This window comes from Branchiostoma floridae, chromosome 2 (genome assembly GCF_000003815.2).
Source record: "Branchiostoma floridae strain S238N-H82 chromosome 2, Bfl_VNyyK, whole genome shotgun sequence".
Lineage (NCBI taxonomy): Eukaryota > Metazoa > Chordata > Leptocardii > Amphioxiformes > Branchiostomatidae > Branchiostoma > Branchiostoma floridae.
Window position 1 is genome coordinate 25,555,887 of NC_049980.1, and position 16,920 is coordinate 25,572,806.

Consider the following 16,920-nt stretch of genomic DNA (forward strand, 5'->3'; position numbering starts at 1 on the left):
TCTCAAAACAGGCACAGTCTGTTCAGCCCATAAATTTTCTTCTTTTGGTCTTGTTTCTTTTATGGTTGTTTTTGGTGATACATGCTTTTGTTTATCTGCGCATGGTTTCCAGACTGTGTGAGCGTGAACATGTGAAATGCAGCATGTGCACGTTCACACAAGGTCCATGTATTTGCAGTGCGGATGTAGAGTTGGGAGGGGACAGTGATGAGGTCATTACCTTGCCTGGCATAAGCCCTGACCCTGTCCCCAGTGGCAGTTCTTCTGAAGACAGGTGTGGAACCAGGTGTCAGAAGATATGACAATATTACAGTGTGGCTACATTGTTGAACTTGGTCATTGGGTGCCAGCTTTCTAATGCTTTTCGCAGTTTTATGCTGTTTTTCTTTCATGTCTACCATCTGCAGTTACATGTAGATAGTGTGAGCTTGACTCTAAATGCTAAACACTCTATCTAAACTGTATTGCCTTTTATTCATCTTTAGCTTCTCTTTCTATACAAGACCCTGGGTAGTAAGTTGTTGTAAGGCTTTGTAATATGGAACTTAATGAAACTAGTATACTCAATTGTAATAGTATAATGTTCTCATGAGTACTGTTGCTAGTTTACCTTTTCACAGACTCACAGCCATTAGGAATGATTTTTGAAGCGTCTTCAAACAGCTTATTACCTGAAATGATATCGGTCAGGCTGAATTTGTCTTGCACCAAGATGTTTGCAAATAACATCTTTTTTTGTTGCTTTAGTTTGATTCGTAACTTCATATTTTGTTGTGTTGTTTCATTTCTTAGTAAACAATCAGCCAAAGTACTGACACAAAAGTTTTTATTTCCAGTGGTGCTGCAGGTCAAAGGTCAAGGTCAAAGTCACCACAACCTCCAGGAAGGTCAAGATCCAAGTCACCACAGCCTGCCCCTAAACAACCAGTAAAGAAATCACCCAGTGGAGTCAAGTCTAGAGGTGATTTGGGATTGCATATTGTGAACATTGTTTGGTGATTTATCAATGATAAAGACTGATTACTAAGTACCATGATTAAATTCTTCAATTGGAACCTTTTTCAACTAAAACAATTGTTTTTTTCTACGTCAGCTCAACAACAGTTAGAGTTCCTCGAGGAGAGACAGAAGCAGTTCAAGATGGCAGCACTAAAAGCCAAGAATGAGGGAGACATGGAGCATGCCAAAACTCTGCTAAGACAAGCCAAGGTATGTCTGTCCTATAGCTTCACTGAAAATCACCTACTTTTAGTGTTTCAGATGCATGACTGAGAGGGGTATGTGTGACTGTTGACATTGTATTGAGTACAGGCATGTGTCATGTAGGATGGGTTTAATGAAGAATAGCCAAATTGTCTGCCTATTGAAGAGAAAAGACAAGGTTCCTCGATGAGGTTAGACATCCAGGTAAAAAGATACGTCAAATAGCAATTACTCAAGCAGTTGGATATGATTTGGAAAAGGTATCAGATAGCATCCGTTACTGGCATCAAGAAAAATAAAGGGTGTTATCTGAAACGTCTGATTGTTTCCCAAATCATACCAGTTGCTTGTGTAATTGCTATTCGGCGTAAAAAAAACAAGGTTGTGTTGCTCAAACTATTATCAATATGTTAAACTTTTGCAGGGCTTTGACCCCATGATTGAGGCAGCTCAGGGTGGACTGCCTGTTGACCTGACTAAGGTGAGAAACACACAGAGCCTGTCACACTGAGTAATCATAGTTTAAATTAGTACACATTTTGTAGGCCATTGCAAGACATTTTATGTCTTTGGTAAAGATCAAATTTGAATCATTTTCCCACATATATTGGCATACAGGACAATCCCCATCTCTGTCTCTATAACCATTGGGCCACACAGATGCCCAGGAGGCTTAGTCTACTGGTAGTGGTGTTCAACTACCATAGTCTCATGAGTGCTGAGTGCTAAGCAGGGAAAATACATTAAATTTTGTAGTATGTACCGTTTTTACAGTCTTTTGTGTAACCTGGCCAGGGCTTGAACCGCAACCTCCTGAATGCAGTAATTGTTTTAGGAATTACATATGATGTTCTCAAGTACATTTATCCATTGTCATTTTAATTTCCATACATATAGATCCCATCCCTGCCGTCCGAACCTCTGGATGTAGACGAGTTTCTGGAGTCAGCAGAGGAGGCAGACCCAGCTAAGATCGGAGACTCTGAGGAGATGTATGCACGACTTGCTCACACTCTGAAGAAACAGATCGAGACCTGCAAGACCAGCTCAGAGCAGTACACCCACCTAGGAGATCTGCAGGAGGCTACCAAGTAAGGCACACACTCACTGAAACTCAAGTGCTTTTAACACTTCAGGCATTCAACCAGATCTGTAAGCTGCTGTAGGCAATAGCCAAAATATATACCCTAGGGCTTTACCTAACAGACTGCACATATTTTCAACCAACCATTGAGCATGTTTTTGTTACCTGTCATATGCAAGTGGTTATTGAGCTTGGACCTCAAATCACAGACTGTAGGTTGTAGACTACAAATGTATAACTATAATGAAGGTTGAAATGTCTTGTACGTGTATAAATAAATGTCATTGCCATCTCTCCTTACTTTTGCACATTTATTCATGGCTTAGAAATTGGGACATTTTAAGATTGTTCAGAGACTTAAAAGACAGACTTTATCAGAAATGAATGGGGCCAACAGTAGTTGACAATATCTCTAATGCCCCTTTTCTCTTCAGACTGGAGAGGATGGGCCAGGCCTCCAGACAGGACCTGGACACAGTGAAGAACGCCCACAACCATGGCGACCCCCCGCCCAGGTTCCATTATGAGACCAGGACCTTCAGGCTTGTCAAGTAGGCACATGCCTTTTTATAGCTGAAGTAGAAGAGAAAAATTAAGTACATCGTACATGCATGAGTGGTATCTATGCAGAATTCATAAATGCTATGTTGATGATAACTACAAGAACCTGTGGTTCTTTGTATAGGTTTTGAATGACTATTGAAAGTCTCAAAATTTCACAAGTACAATTGTGCTATTCTCCTACAACTATGGGATCCTAATCTGCAGTAGATGTTAGTACATTATGATATAATAACCAATGTGTAATAATGCACAACTTGTATAGCAGTTCCATGTTGTCATCATTTTGATCCCTGTTAACATTACCATTCTTATTTTCAGGATCAACACAGAGCTACTTGACAGTGATCTTGAAGTTTCTGTACTCAGGGGTGTGGCCTATCCCCTGCCTTCAGGGATATCTGAACCTAAGGACCTGTACACCTATGTCAAGTTTGAGTTGCCTTATCCTCATGTGAGTACATTTCTCTGGGGATGAATTAACATTGGTTTTTTTATGAGAATGAAATTCTTATTTAAGTTTCATTGTTGGTAGCAGGAGGATGTATTGGACACAGAAAGCCTTTGTTGAATAAACTGTTTTTATTTCAGGATAAACCTCAAGAGTCCTCTACATCTACATTTAAGGGTGATGCCAATCCAGGTAGCCATTACTTTATACAATTTTCTTTGATGCAATTGTGATAGATATCCATATAGTAAGGTTCTTTAGGCACAACCAAGGAGTACTTACTTTCGGTTTCGGTGTCTATCAGACACCATCATCACCGAAACGTTGGAAGTAAGTATTCCTTGGTTGTGCCCAGGGCTCTAGCCAGCCAGCTCCGTCAGCCAATTTCAATTGTCGTGAAAACCGCGAAAATTCATTTTCCCAATGACACTACAAAGTAGTAAATGTTGCCATTGACACCTTGAAAAACGGGTTTTAATGAGATTATCGTATGCGAAAGAGCGCCGACACACATTGTCAACAAGCATAACAATAGCAAAACAAACAGTGTGTGGCTTTTACAGCCATGGACGGCGTCCCCAAGCCGCCTGTAGCTTCCACCAAGGATTTTTGTCCGTCAAGGTTGACGGATTGATTTTAAAATTTTTCTGTCAGACGCAGCAAATTTCCGTCAATTGACGGAAAAACGGACGCTGGCTAGAGCCCTAGTTGTGCCTACAGAACCTTACTATATGAATAATTGCCAACCTGATGAAGTTATTTACGGATGTGATAAATATCCTTTTGAACCCCTATTAACATTCCAATTCCACATCAACAAAACCAGACCTAGCTCATTTCTACCTTGAAAAAGTATTCTTATCAATGACAGGCTGTTTTGATGATGATTTGTTCCAGAGTACAAGCACACAGAGAAGTTCAGGATAGACAGGAAGGCCAGGTCCTGGCTGGGGACTGTCAAGAGAAAGGCCATTAAGTTTGAGGTCTTTTACGAAAGGTGAGTTGTAATAATTTTAGTGGCTATCATTGTGTGTAATGTACATGTATGTAGTAGTTGCACTCATTTAATATTCTCTGTACTGATGCATATCTTTCATAAATATATTCTAAGATTTGGTAAGTTTTCTTGTTGGCTGCTGTCCTCAGTATGAAGTCATATAACATTGCTTCAATTTTAGTAAGTGCTTTTATATGACCTGAGCTAGATTATCATCATGATGGTTTTATGGAAACTCAAGCTTATTAGTTTTCTGTGATGGAATTGAAGGTCATTGTGGACATATATAACAGTCAACAACTGAACAGCAGATGAGTGACTAGTGGACTTCAATCCTTTTGTCTTTCTCAGGGGATTCCTGAGGAGTGACAAGTCAATGGGAGAAGCACAGCTCAAGTTGGAGAATCTGGAGAACAAGGCAGAAGTTCACGAAATCATAGATGTAAGTATACATCTGTTTTAAATGTCTTTATACAAACATCATCATCTTCACTGTATGTCAATGCTTAGCCCTAAGGTAGGCTGTCATTGTCTTGCACAGTTTTTTGTTTGATACAGATAGAGGTCTGATAACAGTGCAATTAAGGTAGATGATCTGGGGCGGGGACTACAGTATCTGTGCATTACTCCTAATATGATCATGATTAATCAGTTTCCATTCACTCAAATTTGGCTTTGCATGTACAACATGTACCATGTAAAATGTGCCTTGAAATGCTTTGCGCTTTACCAAGTATAACCAGTATTGCATGTTCTCCTCTGTCCCAGTTGAAGGATGGCCGTAAGACGTGTGGTGGAAAGCTGGAGGTGAAGGTGAGACAGAGGGAACCGCTGACAGGGAAGCAGGTGCAGCATGTGCAGGAGAAGTGGCTGGTCATCGACTCTGTCAAACGCAGACAGGTGAGGGTTCTGTGGTCTCGGTTCTGTATAAGTGGTCTCAGTTGAAAGACTTTCTAAAACTACTGCTAAAACTCTAAGAAAAGGAATGTGTTCTTTTAGCTGCTCAACATTGCACTAACCTATTCTATGGTGCAAGAGCTCCATGTACTCTCCCCTTTATTCTACTGTCAGAGGTATTTCCCTATTCATCTGTTTTGTGTATTGGTGTAAAAGAAATCTGAAAAAACTACATAGCACTGTTCTCAAGCTATGAAACTGACTCATCAGTTTCCGTGACAAGTCATAAAAGCTCGTAAATGTAACAAACTACTCAGCATCAAGTTTTCTTTTCCCCCTTCCCCTCTCCTTCTCTCATTACCCTTGTCACTACCCCTTCTTTATTCCTCTTTTCTCCATTCTCCCCATCAGTATGTCCCAAAACATGACAGTCCACAGAAGGCACAGCCCAAACCAGAGGAAGCTGGATACTGTGTGATATGCTGAAGTCATGTCTTACACAAAATTATATAGCTCTATCATCACATGTATATTCATGGTGCTTTTAAAACATGTACATGTATGTACTGAGTGTTTGTTTTGTCAGCATGAAATCAATGGTATTCTATATTGAGATAGGCTTTTTAATGAAGTCTGTGCATTTGTAGACATCATATCACTAGCATATCGTTAATTGTGCAGTAGACAAGGGAAATGCAAATATTTGTTGCAAGAATGTCAGTTATTACAAAGTACTAAAATGTAATACTATTCATTTATGGTAACACTCTGCAGTTCTGCAATGTCCAGAACTATTTGTTGTAGGTAATCAGAATAAGTAGCAAACCAGGTCTTATAAAATATGTTTTTCTTAATTTTACTTTACAAAGAAAGAAACATATGTGTTGAAAAGTATACTTTTAGGGTACGTTTTCAGAGTGAATTTTTATGAATAATACAAAGAAGTGTACTCTCCTATGTTAGGCAAACGTGAAAAATTCATATTTGGAAAAATGGCACTTATAATCTGATTTATCATGATCATCAAAGACCATCATCATTGTCAAACCCAGCTCCTCTGTGTCTGTCTCATTTACACTCTCTCTTTCCTTTTAAATATCTTTTTGAAGTTGTTATCTTGGTTGACATTGACATACCAATTTACCAAATAACCTGTTATTGTTAGGTGGAATATCAATAAAAGTTTGTTCCACAGCATTATATTTATTTAATGTGTATCTCATTGGGATCAAGAGACTGTCTTGTATGTATGCATGTTTGTCAATTTTCCCTGAAATGAGTAACCCAAAGAGAGTTAACTTCATTGGTAAAGCAATTGGAGACAACTGGTTCTTGCAAAGTGTACCATGTTGTTTGTTGACTGCTACTGCAGTACAACTGTAATCAATATTCTGTGTGGTTGCTGGACATTGAAATCAAGATATATATACCTGAACTCAGGGGATTAGAGTGAAAAATAGTGGTCTGTGACATACTAGTAACATACATTTAGTGAAAACATTGTAGTTGTAGGATGGCAAGAGATGACCAGTATGTTTCTCTTCCAGGATGGTGCTGGGACCTCGCCCCAGTCTTCATCACAGGGCAGGTAAGCACAGTCAGCCCTGTTGTATGTGTGTAACTTGTTGTGTGACTCAGACCACTCTGTGTCCTACAGTACCAGCAGTAGGACCCAAGCCTCTGCTGTCTGCTTCCTCCAAGGTTTTGTTGTAAGTGGGTGCCATGCATGTTGTTTCACATCCTGTCAAAGAAGAGGTGTTGCTGACCTGGACTAGTACCCAGTAACATATTCATTCTGCATCTTCAAAAGCTGACTTTTTCAAACACAATTTGGTCAAAACCCAGTCAATAAATTTCCCACAGTCATATACGCAAGTGAGATTAAGAACTTGCAACATACCTTGGAGGAAGTACAGTAGTTGCAAGATCCTTGCTACACGGACCCTCTGTATTTACGTGAAGTGTGTGCGGTGTTTTTGTTTTAAGTTTTATATTTGCACAATCTCTGAGCTGTCCTGCTACTGTGCTTGCTGTAGACTAGACTGAAGCTGTATGCGGTGATATCCTTCTCTCTTCTGTCTGCACCCCTCCTCTTCTCCTCTCCCACTGCCCCATGTTGGTGTAGGAACCCAGGCAGGTGTGTCTGTTGTTGCAGCGTTCGCTCAAAGATGTGCTCGGTTGTTTGATGGAGAGCAGACTCGGCAGAACCGGGGGGATTCTCTTGCATCCCAACATTCACGATAATCACAAAATAAGATTTATATCTATTACATGGTTTGGCGATAAAGACTGTTTTATCTGTAACTAAATTATAAAAATTGCAAAATTGCAAAATGAATTAGGTATAAAAGCTGAATTATGTATTTTGAGATATTGTGGCAGTTTGGGGATTTTTATATTGCAGTGTGCATTGTTGTGATATATGTACAAATATACTAGCAATAGCAAGCTGTTACCTACAACCATGTTGGTTTCTCTCTGCCAACAAGTTATGTAAGGCTAAGAGCTGTTTGTAATCACTGTCTTGTATGCTGATATCAATTATTAACAAGTCATATCAAATTCTACCAAGTAAATGTATCGCTGTGTAGTAGATTAATTGACGATGTAGATAATGCTATATTCTATAATGCATGCACATTTATTGCAAGAGCAACTGAAAGTATTGAATATTCTACTTACAACTTTTGTATAAAATTCAGCCTTGTAGCTTCCCAATATTTGCAGTAACCCATTGTAATGTTGAATTTGTATAGTATTTATAGTTTATGTATAGAACACGACTGTAGATATTTTCTTTTATATGTAGGATGTGACATGTGACAATGTTTATGTGTGGTTTGCCAGTACAATGATACATAGTGCAATTCCATTTCACTAAAAGTGCCTTGCTATATGAGATTTTTAATCACTAAGAAATTATTACCAAAGCCACAAAGCTTAGCCTTATCGGCCAAACTGGAAAATGCATGTGAAATCTGATGTAACGTCCTTGTGAAATCTAACCTTTATCATAAGAAAGTGTCAACAATCATTGTGAAGCCATGACTCGAATGGCAGGAGATTATATTGTTGAGTAAATAAATAATCAGAAATGCTGCAGCTGGAAGTAGTTTTTTTTCATTGTTAATAGGTTGTACTAAAGGTTGTGCAATTAGTAGTGCTGGATTTCTGCTATAATTCTGCCCTACTCTTCTTTATCAGTTCACTGTGTTGTTCAATACTAATAAGAACAAAACTTGTCTTCAGCAGTTTTTCAACAAGCATGAGGAACAAATTATATTATACCTAGTAATGATACACGTACCTTTCCTTAATGAAGTGATTTTTTTCATAACATCGCAGAACATCCCATATGCCCCTTCCAACAAGATCAGTACATATCTAGCAGCAAGGAACTGCAAATTTGTGTATTCCCATTTTTCTGTACCATGGACTTGTCTCTTCCAGCCCCAACCTGCCCAGTCTGGAGGTGCTGAAGTTTGAACAGAAACTCCTGGAGAGACAGGTCAGTCCTGGTCATGTGATCGGTACATCCTTTTGACGAAATGTTAGACTACTGGGAGGGTTGAGGAGAACATTGTATGAAACTAAGTTTGTTCTAATATAACTTTTCTGTTCTAACTGAATGATCAAAACGTCAAAAATCGGTTTATGTGTAAAATTAGATTAATTTTGATTATTCATATTGGTCTTAAATCCACTTTTCAAGGCACAATTAGTATCTGTCTCCTTTATGAATTACAGTAAGTACATAGCTGGTACAAGGAGCATTTTATCACTAGGCTGCTTAGCTGGTCAGTCATGATTGTTGTCAATGCTACACGCACAATTTACATTGTCATTCCTTGCTTTTTCTAGTGTTCTTCCAGTGTTTGTGATGTTGAGTTAGTGAGATGAGAATGTTGCGTTCTGTTTTGTCTCCCAGATCCAAGCGGTGAAGTCCAAGGGCAGGTTAGTTCCAGAGAGGAGTATCCAGGTGTACCAGGAGATGGGCCAGCAGATCATACATGTCCAGAACCAGCTGGCAACGGGAGGACCTTCTGTCAAGAAAGGTACACCCAGCCCTTTTATTACTGTTGTACATGTAGTTTAGCTTTAAACTCTGTGGATGCTCAGTTTACAGTTGGGATTTCCTGCCACTGAATAAATCAGCATTGGCCTTGTACACATAATTATTATGTATTCTTAGTGCCTATCCATGCCTTTGTGTGGCAAGAGCTTCAGTTTGGTTCCCACTTGCAAATCTTACCTACTAGTAATGAGGTTGATCATACCTGACCCCCTTGCTGTCAATATTAGTATCTATCCATGCCTTTGCATTGCAATAGCTTTAACTTGCTTCACACTTGAAAGTCTTAATGATAATAACTCTTATCTAATGAGGTTGATAATACCTGACCCCCAGGGTATGTATATGAGAATCCTGAAATGTTGCTGCTTTATAGAGTTGTTTCTTTTTACATCTTACAGCCTACATCAGGCAGCTGGAAGCCAGTCTGGCCAGTTATCATGCAGAGGCTGTGCAGTGGAATAAACAAGGGAAAAAGGTAGGCTCCAATCTACATTGCTTTAAATAGTCCATTCAGAGCAGTAGTTATGCACGGTGTCCAACATGTACAAATGTAGTGTCCTACATTTCAAATACTGCTGAAATACATCAGTGTGTATTGATTATTATAATGTGTATTGATATACCATTGTGGTATTATTGTAGTGGTTGAGGTTTTATAATTATATGAGGGGATGAAGACAAGTATCAGATGTTAATTTCCATCTCTATGTCAGAATCTTACTGTATAATTTTTGTGTTTACAGGATAGAGCACACCAGGCCTTGAGTAAGAAAAAAGTTGTGGAGAATGAGGTGAGTGCCTTTCAACCCATTTCCCTGAATTTGTAGTCTGTGCAACACAAACTCTGCTGTCTGGTGCTGTAACTGCCCCCTTCTACTTCTAGGCGGCCAACCGGATGGTGGGTGGGTTGCTTTAAGCAAGATTTAGTCAGGCTACTAAATTTGCAAAGGCTGTTATTTAGCTTCTGAACACCGTACTTGATTTAAGTAAATTATATTACAACTATCGTGGTATCTTTCTTGCAGCTGATGAAGTTCAAAGCTGCTGCTGTCCACACAAAGTGAACATCACCAACCAACACCACGGGTCAGACCTAAATAATATTGATATGTATAGGAAGATAGTAATATTTGTAAGCATATTTTTTAGTATATCAATTTATCAAAAGATTTTGCTGCATGGAATGTATAATGGTTTTGAACTGCATTTCTTCTGGTAGCATTGTTTTATAGTGGTAAAATGTATCAAGAAGAATAGTCCTTGGGAAATACACGTTTTTCTGCAGGGCTTGTCATTACCAATGGTGAGAAGTTGAAATGAATCATTGCTCTGCATCCTGATATGGTCTCCAGTCATAGGGCATCACTGTCATGAAGAAAATATCTATAGAATGCCCTATATTATCAGACAAAGTGTAGTATTCATGTACGTACTGAGGTTCCCAGTACTTGGGGCACATTAATAAAAAATTTAAAGTAAAGGTTGTCTCTAGTAGGTAAAAGTGATTTAACAGAACACCAGTTTCTACATGATTAGATGCATGTCCTTCTTTGTGTACCTGTTTAAGTACACTGCTCCATTAGTGACTGATATGTCACTATTTCCAGACTCCAGTGGAGTAGTGACATATCAGTCACTAATGGAGATCTTAATTAAAACCAAACCATTAAGGAGTTGACTACAAAACCCTGTTACCTCCCATAGTGACTCTATACTCAGCATCTTGCCAGATAATGTCTCAAACCTACATGTTAACTGTATAGCCTTGTCATACTTAGCTGTTCTTAAAGAAACCCAGCCGTTTATAAGCCACAAAATGACTGGCAAAAACAGAACAGTTTATACAGTGTACAGTAAGAGGAACTACATTGTATAACATTAAGAATATTTCAGCTTTTATACCATATATTTGACAATTGAAAGTGTATCATAAAAGTATAGGTACAAGGCCTTTCCATTTAGTTAAGGGTTTTGCTTGTTTAGGCTTTTTTTAAAAATATGGTTTGAAATTGTTGAGTCGTCTATGTTTTAGCATTGCTGCTTTGTGTGAAAACCAATTGTATCCATCCAAAGAAATGTAATATTGTGGCAGCCTTTCAAATGGATGTGGCTGTGATAGTGTGTTGGAAAAGAAAGAAAAAAAACAGCTTCATGAATTTTCAGAAATGTAGTTTATTGCAGAAAGGTCTGTTTCTTTGTATGCAAAATAGGAACATAAACAAGAACTGAATGTAACTGTAGGATATTGAGTAAGCTTGCCTTTACCATTGGTACAATAAAGTATGATGTCAAGTCATTTGTCATGGTGTGTAAGATGCATGGTGACATACAATATTGTACCTAAGACTTTATGACCAGCCCTTTTGCTCCTCTTAAACAAGAGTACTACAGTACACATCATCTTAACCTGAAACAAGCTTACTTGGCATATGTGGAAATAACTTTGTGTACCTAAAATTGAAATGAAAGCTTTGCTGCCACACTCAATTGTTCTTGTATTTAAGTTGAGTGAAATTGAGTTGAGTCAAAATTTAGAAACTCAAAACCAGTAACGTTGTGCACAATGCAAAATTTTAATAAGGATCACTGAAGAAGTGTTGTTTCTCATTTAAGATGAAATGAGACTGCACAATGACAGCTTCATGACAATTTCAGGTACTGTCTCCTGTCATAACAGTATGGAAAAAAATTAAATAGTTAAAGTCAACAAACTGAAGGTGGAAAGAAACTGCTTAAACTCAGCAACTTACAAAAGTACTCTAGAAAACTGTGGGGTATATATGATGCTGTAATCATAAACAACTTTGATAACAATTCAACAAGAACCAAAATGTTTGATAACAGTGTTAAACTATCGCAACTCATCTACAGCTTAATGGTTGCAACAAAGAACAGAAGCCTTTTTGACAGTTTCCAACTGCTCTGTTGTGGTAGATAACCTGAACAATTTGCTAACAATTTGTACTCTAATACAGCAGTAACTCTAGTTCAGATAATCAATGCACAATTTACAAGAACAAAATAAATACTCTATATCAATGATTATAATTATCATATCATATCATAAACTCAAATAATGGATTTGTAACAAATATCAACACTACAGTATTTGCAATTTTCACTTGCTTGACATGATTGACACACATTATCTACTGCTCAAAAAGGCCCAATTTCCTTCTTTTCACTTTCTTATCAACTTACACTCCACCTTAATTAGCAGAGCTCCTTTGGTAAAACTACTCCTTGTCCTGACACTGGAAGTAGTCCTTCAGTGGTGCCAGTAGGTGTCGGATGACGGGGATGCTCCATGCCCGGCCCAGCAGCCGCTGGCGGGAACAGCGACTCATGTTGCACACATCCGTGTAGTGGCTGGGGAACCCAAACACACTGGGGGGAAACACAGGGAGGTTAGTTAGTTAAAGTCCTTCCCGTACCAGATGGTGCATAGGGCAGTGGACCATTTCCATTTTAGTACCCCAGGGCCACAAAACTTTTTGCAATTATTACAGCAGGAGGGCTAGTCCACTGGTAGTGGTCTGTGTGACTGTGACCTTCTACACTCTTTCCCAAATGCTTAGTGCTAAGCAGAGAAAGCAGCATGAACCATTTTCAAAGTATGACAAAGCCAGGGATCAAACTCACAACCCACCGACTGCAAAGCAAGCACTCGGCCATTGCACTGGTCAAACTGTTAACCATGACAAGTAACCATGGAAATTTTGCCACCTTAAAGTGACTATATCAGCTATGTAACTCAAATGGATGAAAATAGGAAGACAAATAAACCAATGATCATATCAATAAGCTGATTTCTTGCAGCTCAGTTCTGAAGGGTTTACAACATAAATAGTGTGTAACAATTGATTTTCCAAGACACCCACCGTTCCAGCTCGGTACACCAGAGAGTGTCTGGCTGCCCCTCCATGAGTACAGGTGCAGCCTGCTGTTTCCCCTGGTTACGCACTGAATGCAGAGTGGTGGTCACTGTACGTACCTTTTTGACCTGGGGAGAAACAAACATCTTTGTATCATAATGGGCTTAATGTATTAAATCTTCTTTGATTTTGATGATGTCAAGTGACTTTGGCACTACAGAATGGGATTGCAAAGACGGTCAAGACTTCCTCACAAGGGAGCATTTTCCCAACATACCTGAGCCACTCGGCCACAACCTTTCTCTAGACACTGCTCCAAAGCCAGCTTGTCACTGGCCTGTGGCACCAAGGGCCTGGTACAGGAAGGGAACATGTTACAGTAGACATCTAAATTACTGCCGGCATGGCATTGAAAATTGGGCATTGGGCTTTACAAAAAAACAAGATTGAACTGATAATAATTGTTGCTCTCAATACGACCTACTTAAAATGGGTATGAAAGGAGCACAGACTTCATGTTCAGGTATGAATTGTTTTTGATGGACAACACTGTGGTGGGACTAACCTGTTCATGCCGGGGAGGTTCCCCCAGAAGTAGCGGGCACGATGAGCAGGAGACACATCTTTGGCATCCACCACCACTGGGTTACACTGGGGTGGCATCAGGGACAAGCTTAAGGTCACACATGTTATGTTGCAGCTAGTGTCTTGGAAACTACTTGACATTTCCCTCTCTAAACATATCTCTTCTCTAAGATGTATAGAACTACAGTATCATCCTTCACTACAACCGCTTATACAGTCAAACCTGCCCAAGACGACCACCCGGGGGACCGGAAAAAAGCGGTCGATTTGGACAGGTGGTCGCTGAGAAGAGTATCGACTCAAAACATGCCCGATGCAAAGTATAAATGGTTTCCGTTGTGTTTAATGGCAAATAGAAAGCACACTGCACGCACGCAAAGAAGCGAGGTCTTTAATGTCAAATACAGCACGCACACTGAAAACTGTAAATTTACCCCCAAAATCCGACGCAAACTGGCCGATTTCGGCACAAAATCGCGCTATTTATCATAAAAAATCGATGAAAACCTCAATTTTGAAAATAATGCGGTCGTTATGGGTCCCAATTTGGGCCGGTCGCGGTCGCGTTGGCCAGGTGGTCGTTGAGAAAAGGTCGCCTAATGCTTACGTCAATGGGAAAAAAATTCGGGACCGAGAAAAAGCGGTCGAAATGGCCAGGTGGTCGCTGAGAAGAGGTCGTCGCTTGGGCAGGTTTGACTTTAGTCTCGCTTGTAATCTAAAGCTAAATATGATAATCTTCAATTTTATCCCAAATTCAAGTCACAATCATTGTGACCTGAATTTGGGATAAAAAATGCAGATTAGACAGTCCCTCATCATCTTTGCAAAGTCAACATCTCCAGATGACCTACAATTCACAAGAAAGTCTTCTGTTACCTACTGGATAAACAAAAATGAGTGTTTTGTAAAAATGAGTTACCCCCAGGAACAGACTGATGTCCTGTTTGTACTGGTGCTTCATGGCCACCACGTTCTCAAACAGCCAGAAGAACGGACGGTCGTCTCCGGGAGCGGGGGCAGCTTCCCGCAGCAGTCGGTAGAAGTTGAAAAACATCACGCCAGTTCCACCTGCGGTGGGAGGAGACAAAAGGTGAGTAAAACTTTTTTTCTGATAACAGAAAACAGCACCATAGGTCATAGGAATTCGTATACAAATCAAGACGCATGCATAAATTTCTTCCTTTGATCATCTGCGGATATGATGTCAGTGCAGTACACTTGATTTATGATTTGATCTAAAGCAATGCAAGTATCCAGTGTAGCTCTATTTAGCTTGAAAGAACTAACCAGCAACTTTTCCACTCACCATACAGCCCTGCTCTGTTGGGGTTAGCTATAGACAGGTCATTACATGGACTTCCTCCCAGCACAAGATCAAATGGACCAAGCTTTGGTATCTGTGGGTCAAGGACAATACATGTAGAACAACTAAAATGTCATGACACCAAATTGCTCTATGTGGTCAAGTATTTCCTATTATCATCCTCTGTCGCTCATTTATTTTGATTTTACTGTGATTTCACACTTTGAAAGACTACCAAAATCCTTGAAATAACTTCCTTAAATTGAGTGGAAGATGCTGAAATAGATAAACCTAAAGCACAGAGAATCAATTCAAGGGAAATGCTGAGTTTTCTTGTCAAAGACAAAACAGTATACTTTCTCATGCCACGGCCATGGTAGATCTTTACACAGAGTTCTAAAACCAGGTCAATGAGGCAAACATACAAAACTTAATTATGAAATCAACTCCCATTTAGTTTTCCCCCAAACCACACAAATTTGAAAATTATAAGACCAAATGATAAATGTTATAACTAGTGTTATGCTCCAAAAGATTTTACAATTTCAAGTTGCATAGACTGATCCCATAGTCCCTTAAGACATGCAAAATAAAATATTTGCAATGTAAATATTTGATGGACATGCAGCCATTCTTGTATTCGTTGATTTCCTAATTACCATGCTATCATTAATTGAACTACTGTCTATATATGATGGACAGTCTTTTGTTTGCCACATTGACCTCGCTTTTGATCTAACATGTCCACCTCACAAAAAGGGTGTATAAGGCTACTAACATCAGTGTTCCTTATGCTGCGGATGTCTCCCAGATGACGGATGCCCCCAGCATGTCTGAGCTGGGACACTTTGATGGCATCAGGGTCGATCTCTGAGGCGTAGCACACGTCCACTGTCACACCCAGCTCCTTCAGCACCAGCAGAGCTGGGAAAGAGTCTCTGTTAATGTCTGTCATCAGCAGTCTTGTTGATAGATATCATGATCAAAAGTCAAAAATATTAGGATGAGGCCCAGATTAAAGGACCTTGTGAAGTCCTGATTCTTCGTATGAAGAGTATTTATCATAAAAGGAATGTTAGATGCACTTGAAACATGGATTGAGTAACATATTTTACGATCAAGGAATACAGCAACTACAATAAATGTCAAACTGTTGATTACTTCTAATATTTAATATGTATATGTAGTTGCAAAAGCTGGAACTACAAATTCTGTTACCTGTGCCAATACCATCATAGAGTGAGAGAACCCTGATGGGGCGTCGCTGCTGGGCTGGGACAGGAGGGTACAGCTTTGGTTGACCCTGACAAACAGAAAACATTGGTTCGAATTCATTTGATACTTGTAGCATGCAAACAGTAGATACATCTACTATATTGAGACCAAACAGGAACTAATTAACTCATTTGCATCAACTTTGTCTTATCTCATCTTACCTTTGTTTCCTATTGGACAATTAAAAATCTTCTTTGCATATCGATTCATAGTTAGGGTATAAAACCTGCTCTTCAACAAGATCCATTCAGTGTCACCAAGGACGTTATATCAGATATAACGTCCTTGGTGTCACTGACAAAAGATTATGAATTTTGACAAATGAAATGTCTGACCGTTTCCAAAATCATATCCAGTTGGTTGAGTAGCTGGTATTTGGTGTATATTGAGACCTCTTATCTGACATTCTGGGCAAACAACCAACATTCTACATCTTGTATTCTGTGCCTAGATTTCCTAATCTCTGACTCACAAAGTCCTCCACATCATCCATGGCAAAGAACTGCTGCAGCCTGGCTGACCAGTCCTGCTGCCGATGTAACAGTCCATGTCTGGGTTCCTCCCGGCACATGTAGCACAGCCACGGGTCCTCCAGTACTGCCTGCATGAGGGGA

At 39.5% G+C, this 16,920-nt stretch overlaps 2 protein-coding genes across 7 annotated transcripts in view; one reads left to right on the top strand and one right to left on the bottom strand.

Moving 5' to 3' along the window:
• Window positions 1-11,560, top strand: part of LOC118410106 (coiled-coil and C2 domain-containing protein 1-like) — a 24,083-nt gene extending 12,523 nt beyond the window's left edge. For 2 of the 6 annotated variants that reach the window (XM_035811612.1, XM_035811613.1), the window contains 16 exons: window positions 837-961; window positions 1,094-1,209; window positions 1,628-1,684; window positions 2,101-2,294; window positions 2,722-2,838; window positions 3,170-3,302; window positions 3,440-3,491; window positions 4,197-4,296; window positions 4,648-4,738; window positions 5,065-5,196; window positions 6,741-6,781; window positions 8,644-8,701; window positions 9,122-9,248; window positions 9,667-9,743; window positions 10,012-10,059; window positions 10,294-11,560. In XM_035811612.1, the coding sequence (XP_035667505.1) occupies window positions 837-961; window positions 1,094-1,209; window positions 1,628-1,684; window positions 2,101-2,294; window positions 2,722-2,838; window positions 3,170-3,302; window positions 3,440-3,491; window positions 4,197-4,296; window positions 4,648-4,738; window positions 5,065-5,196; window positions 6,741-6,781; window positions 8,644-8,701; window positions 9,122-9,248; window positions 9,667-9,743; window positions 10,012-10,059; window positions 10,294-10,332 (1,507 nt within the window). In that variant the 3' untranslated portion in view covers window positions 10,333-11,560. Of the gene's footprint in view, window positions 1-178; window positions 275-836; window positions 962-1,093; window positions 1,210-1,627; window positions 1,685-2,100; window positions 2,295-2,721; window positions 2,839-3,169; window positions 3,303-3,439; window positions 3,492-4,196; window positions 4,297-4,647; window positions 4,739-5,064; window positions 5,197-5,604; window positions 5,747-6,740; window positions 6,782-7,318; window positions 8,174-8,643; window positions 8,702-9,121; window positions 9,249-9,666; window positions 9,744-10,011; window positions 10,060-10,293 lie in introns of those variants that run through there. The other 4 variants (XM_035811607.1, XM_035811608.1, XM_035811611.1 and 1 more) reach the window with 4 other exon arrangements.
• The window catches only part of LOC118410099, an 18,177-nt gene continuing 12,520 nt past the window's right edge, over window positions 11,264-16,920 (bottom strand). The window contains exons 14-22 of the mRNA XM_035811587.1: window positions 16,779-16,907; window positions 16,250-16,334; window positions 15,810-15,955; window positions 15,035-15,125; window positions 14,648-14,796; window positions 13,709-13,794; window positions 13,421-13,496; window positions 13,150-13,271; window positions 11,264-12,655 (exon numbers count right to left, since the gene is read on the bottom strand). Coding sequence (XP_035667480.1) covers window positions 12,505-12,655; window positions 13,150-13,271; window positions 13,421-13,496; window positions 13,709-13,794; window positions 14,648-14,796; window positions 15,035-15,125; window positions 15,810-15,955; window positions 16,250-16,334; window positions 16,779-16,907 — 1,035 coding nt within the window. The 3' untranslated portion in view covers window positions 11,264-12,504. The remainder of the gene's footprint in view (window positions 12,656-13,149; window positions 13,272-13,420; window positions 13,497-13,708; window positions 13,795-14,647; window positions 14,797-15,034; window positions 15,126-15,809; window positions 15,956-16,249; window positions 16,335-16,778; window positions 16,908-16,920) is intronic.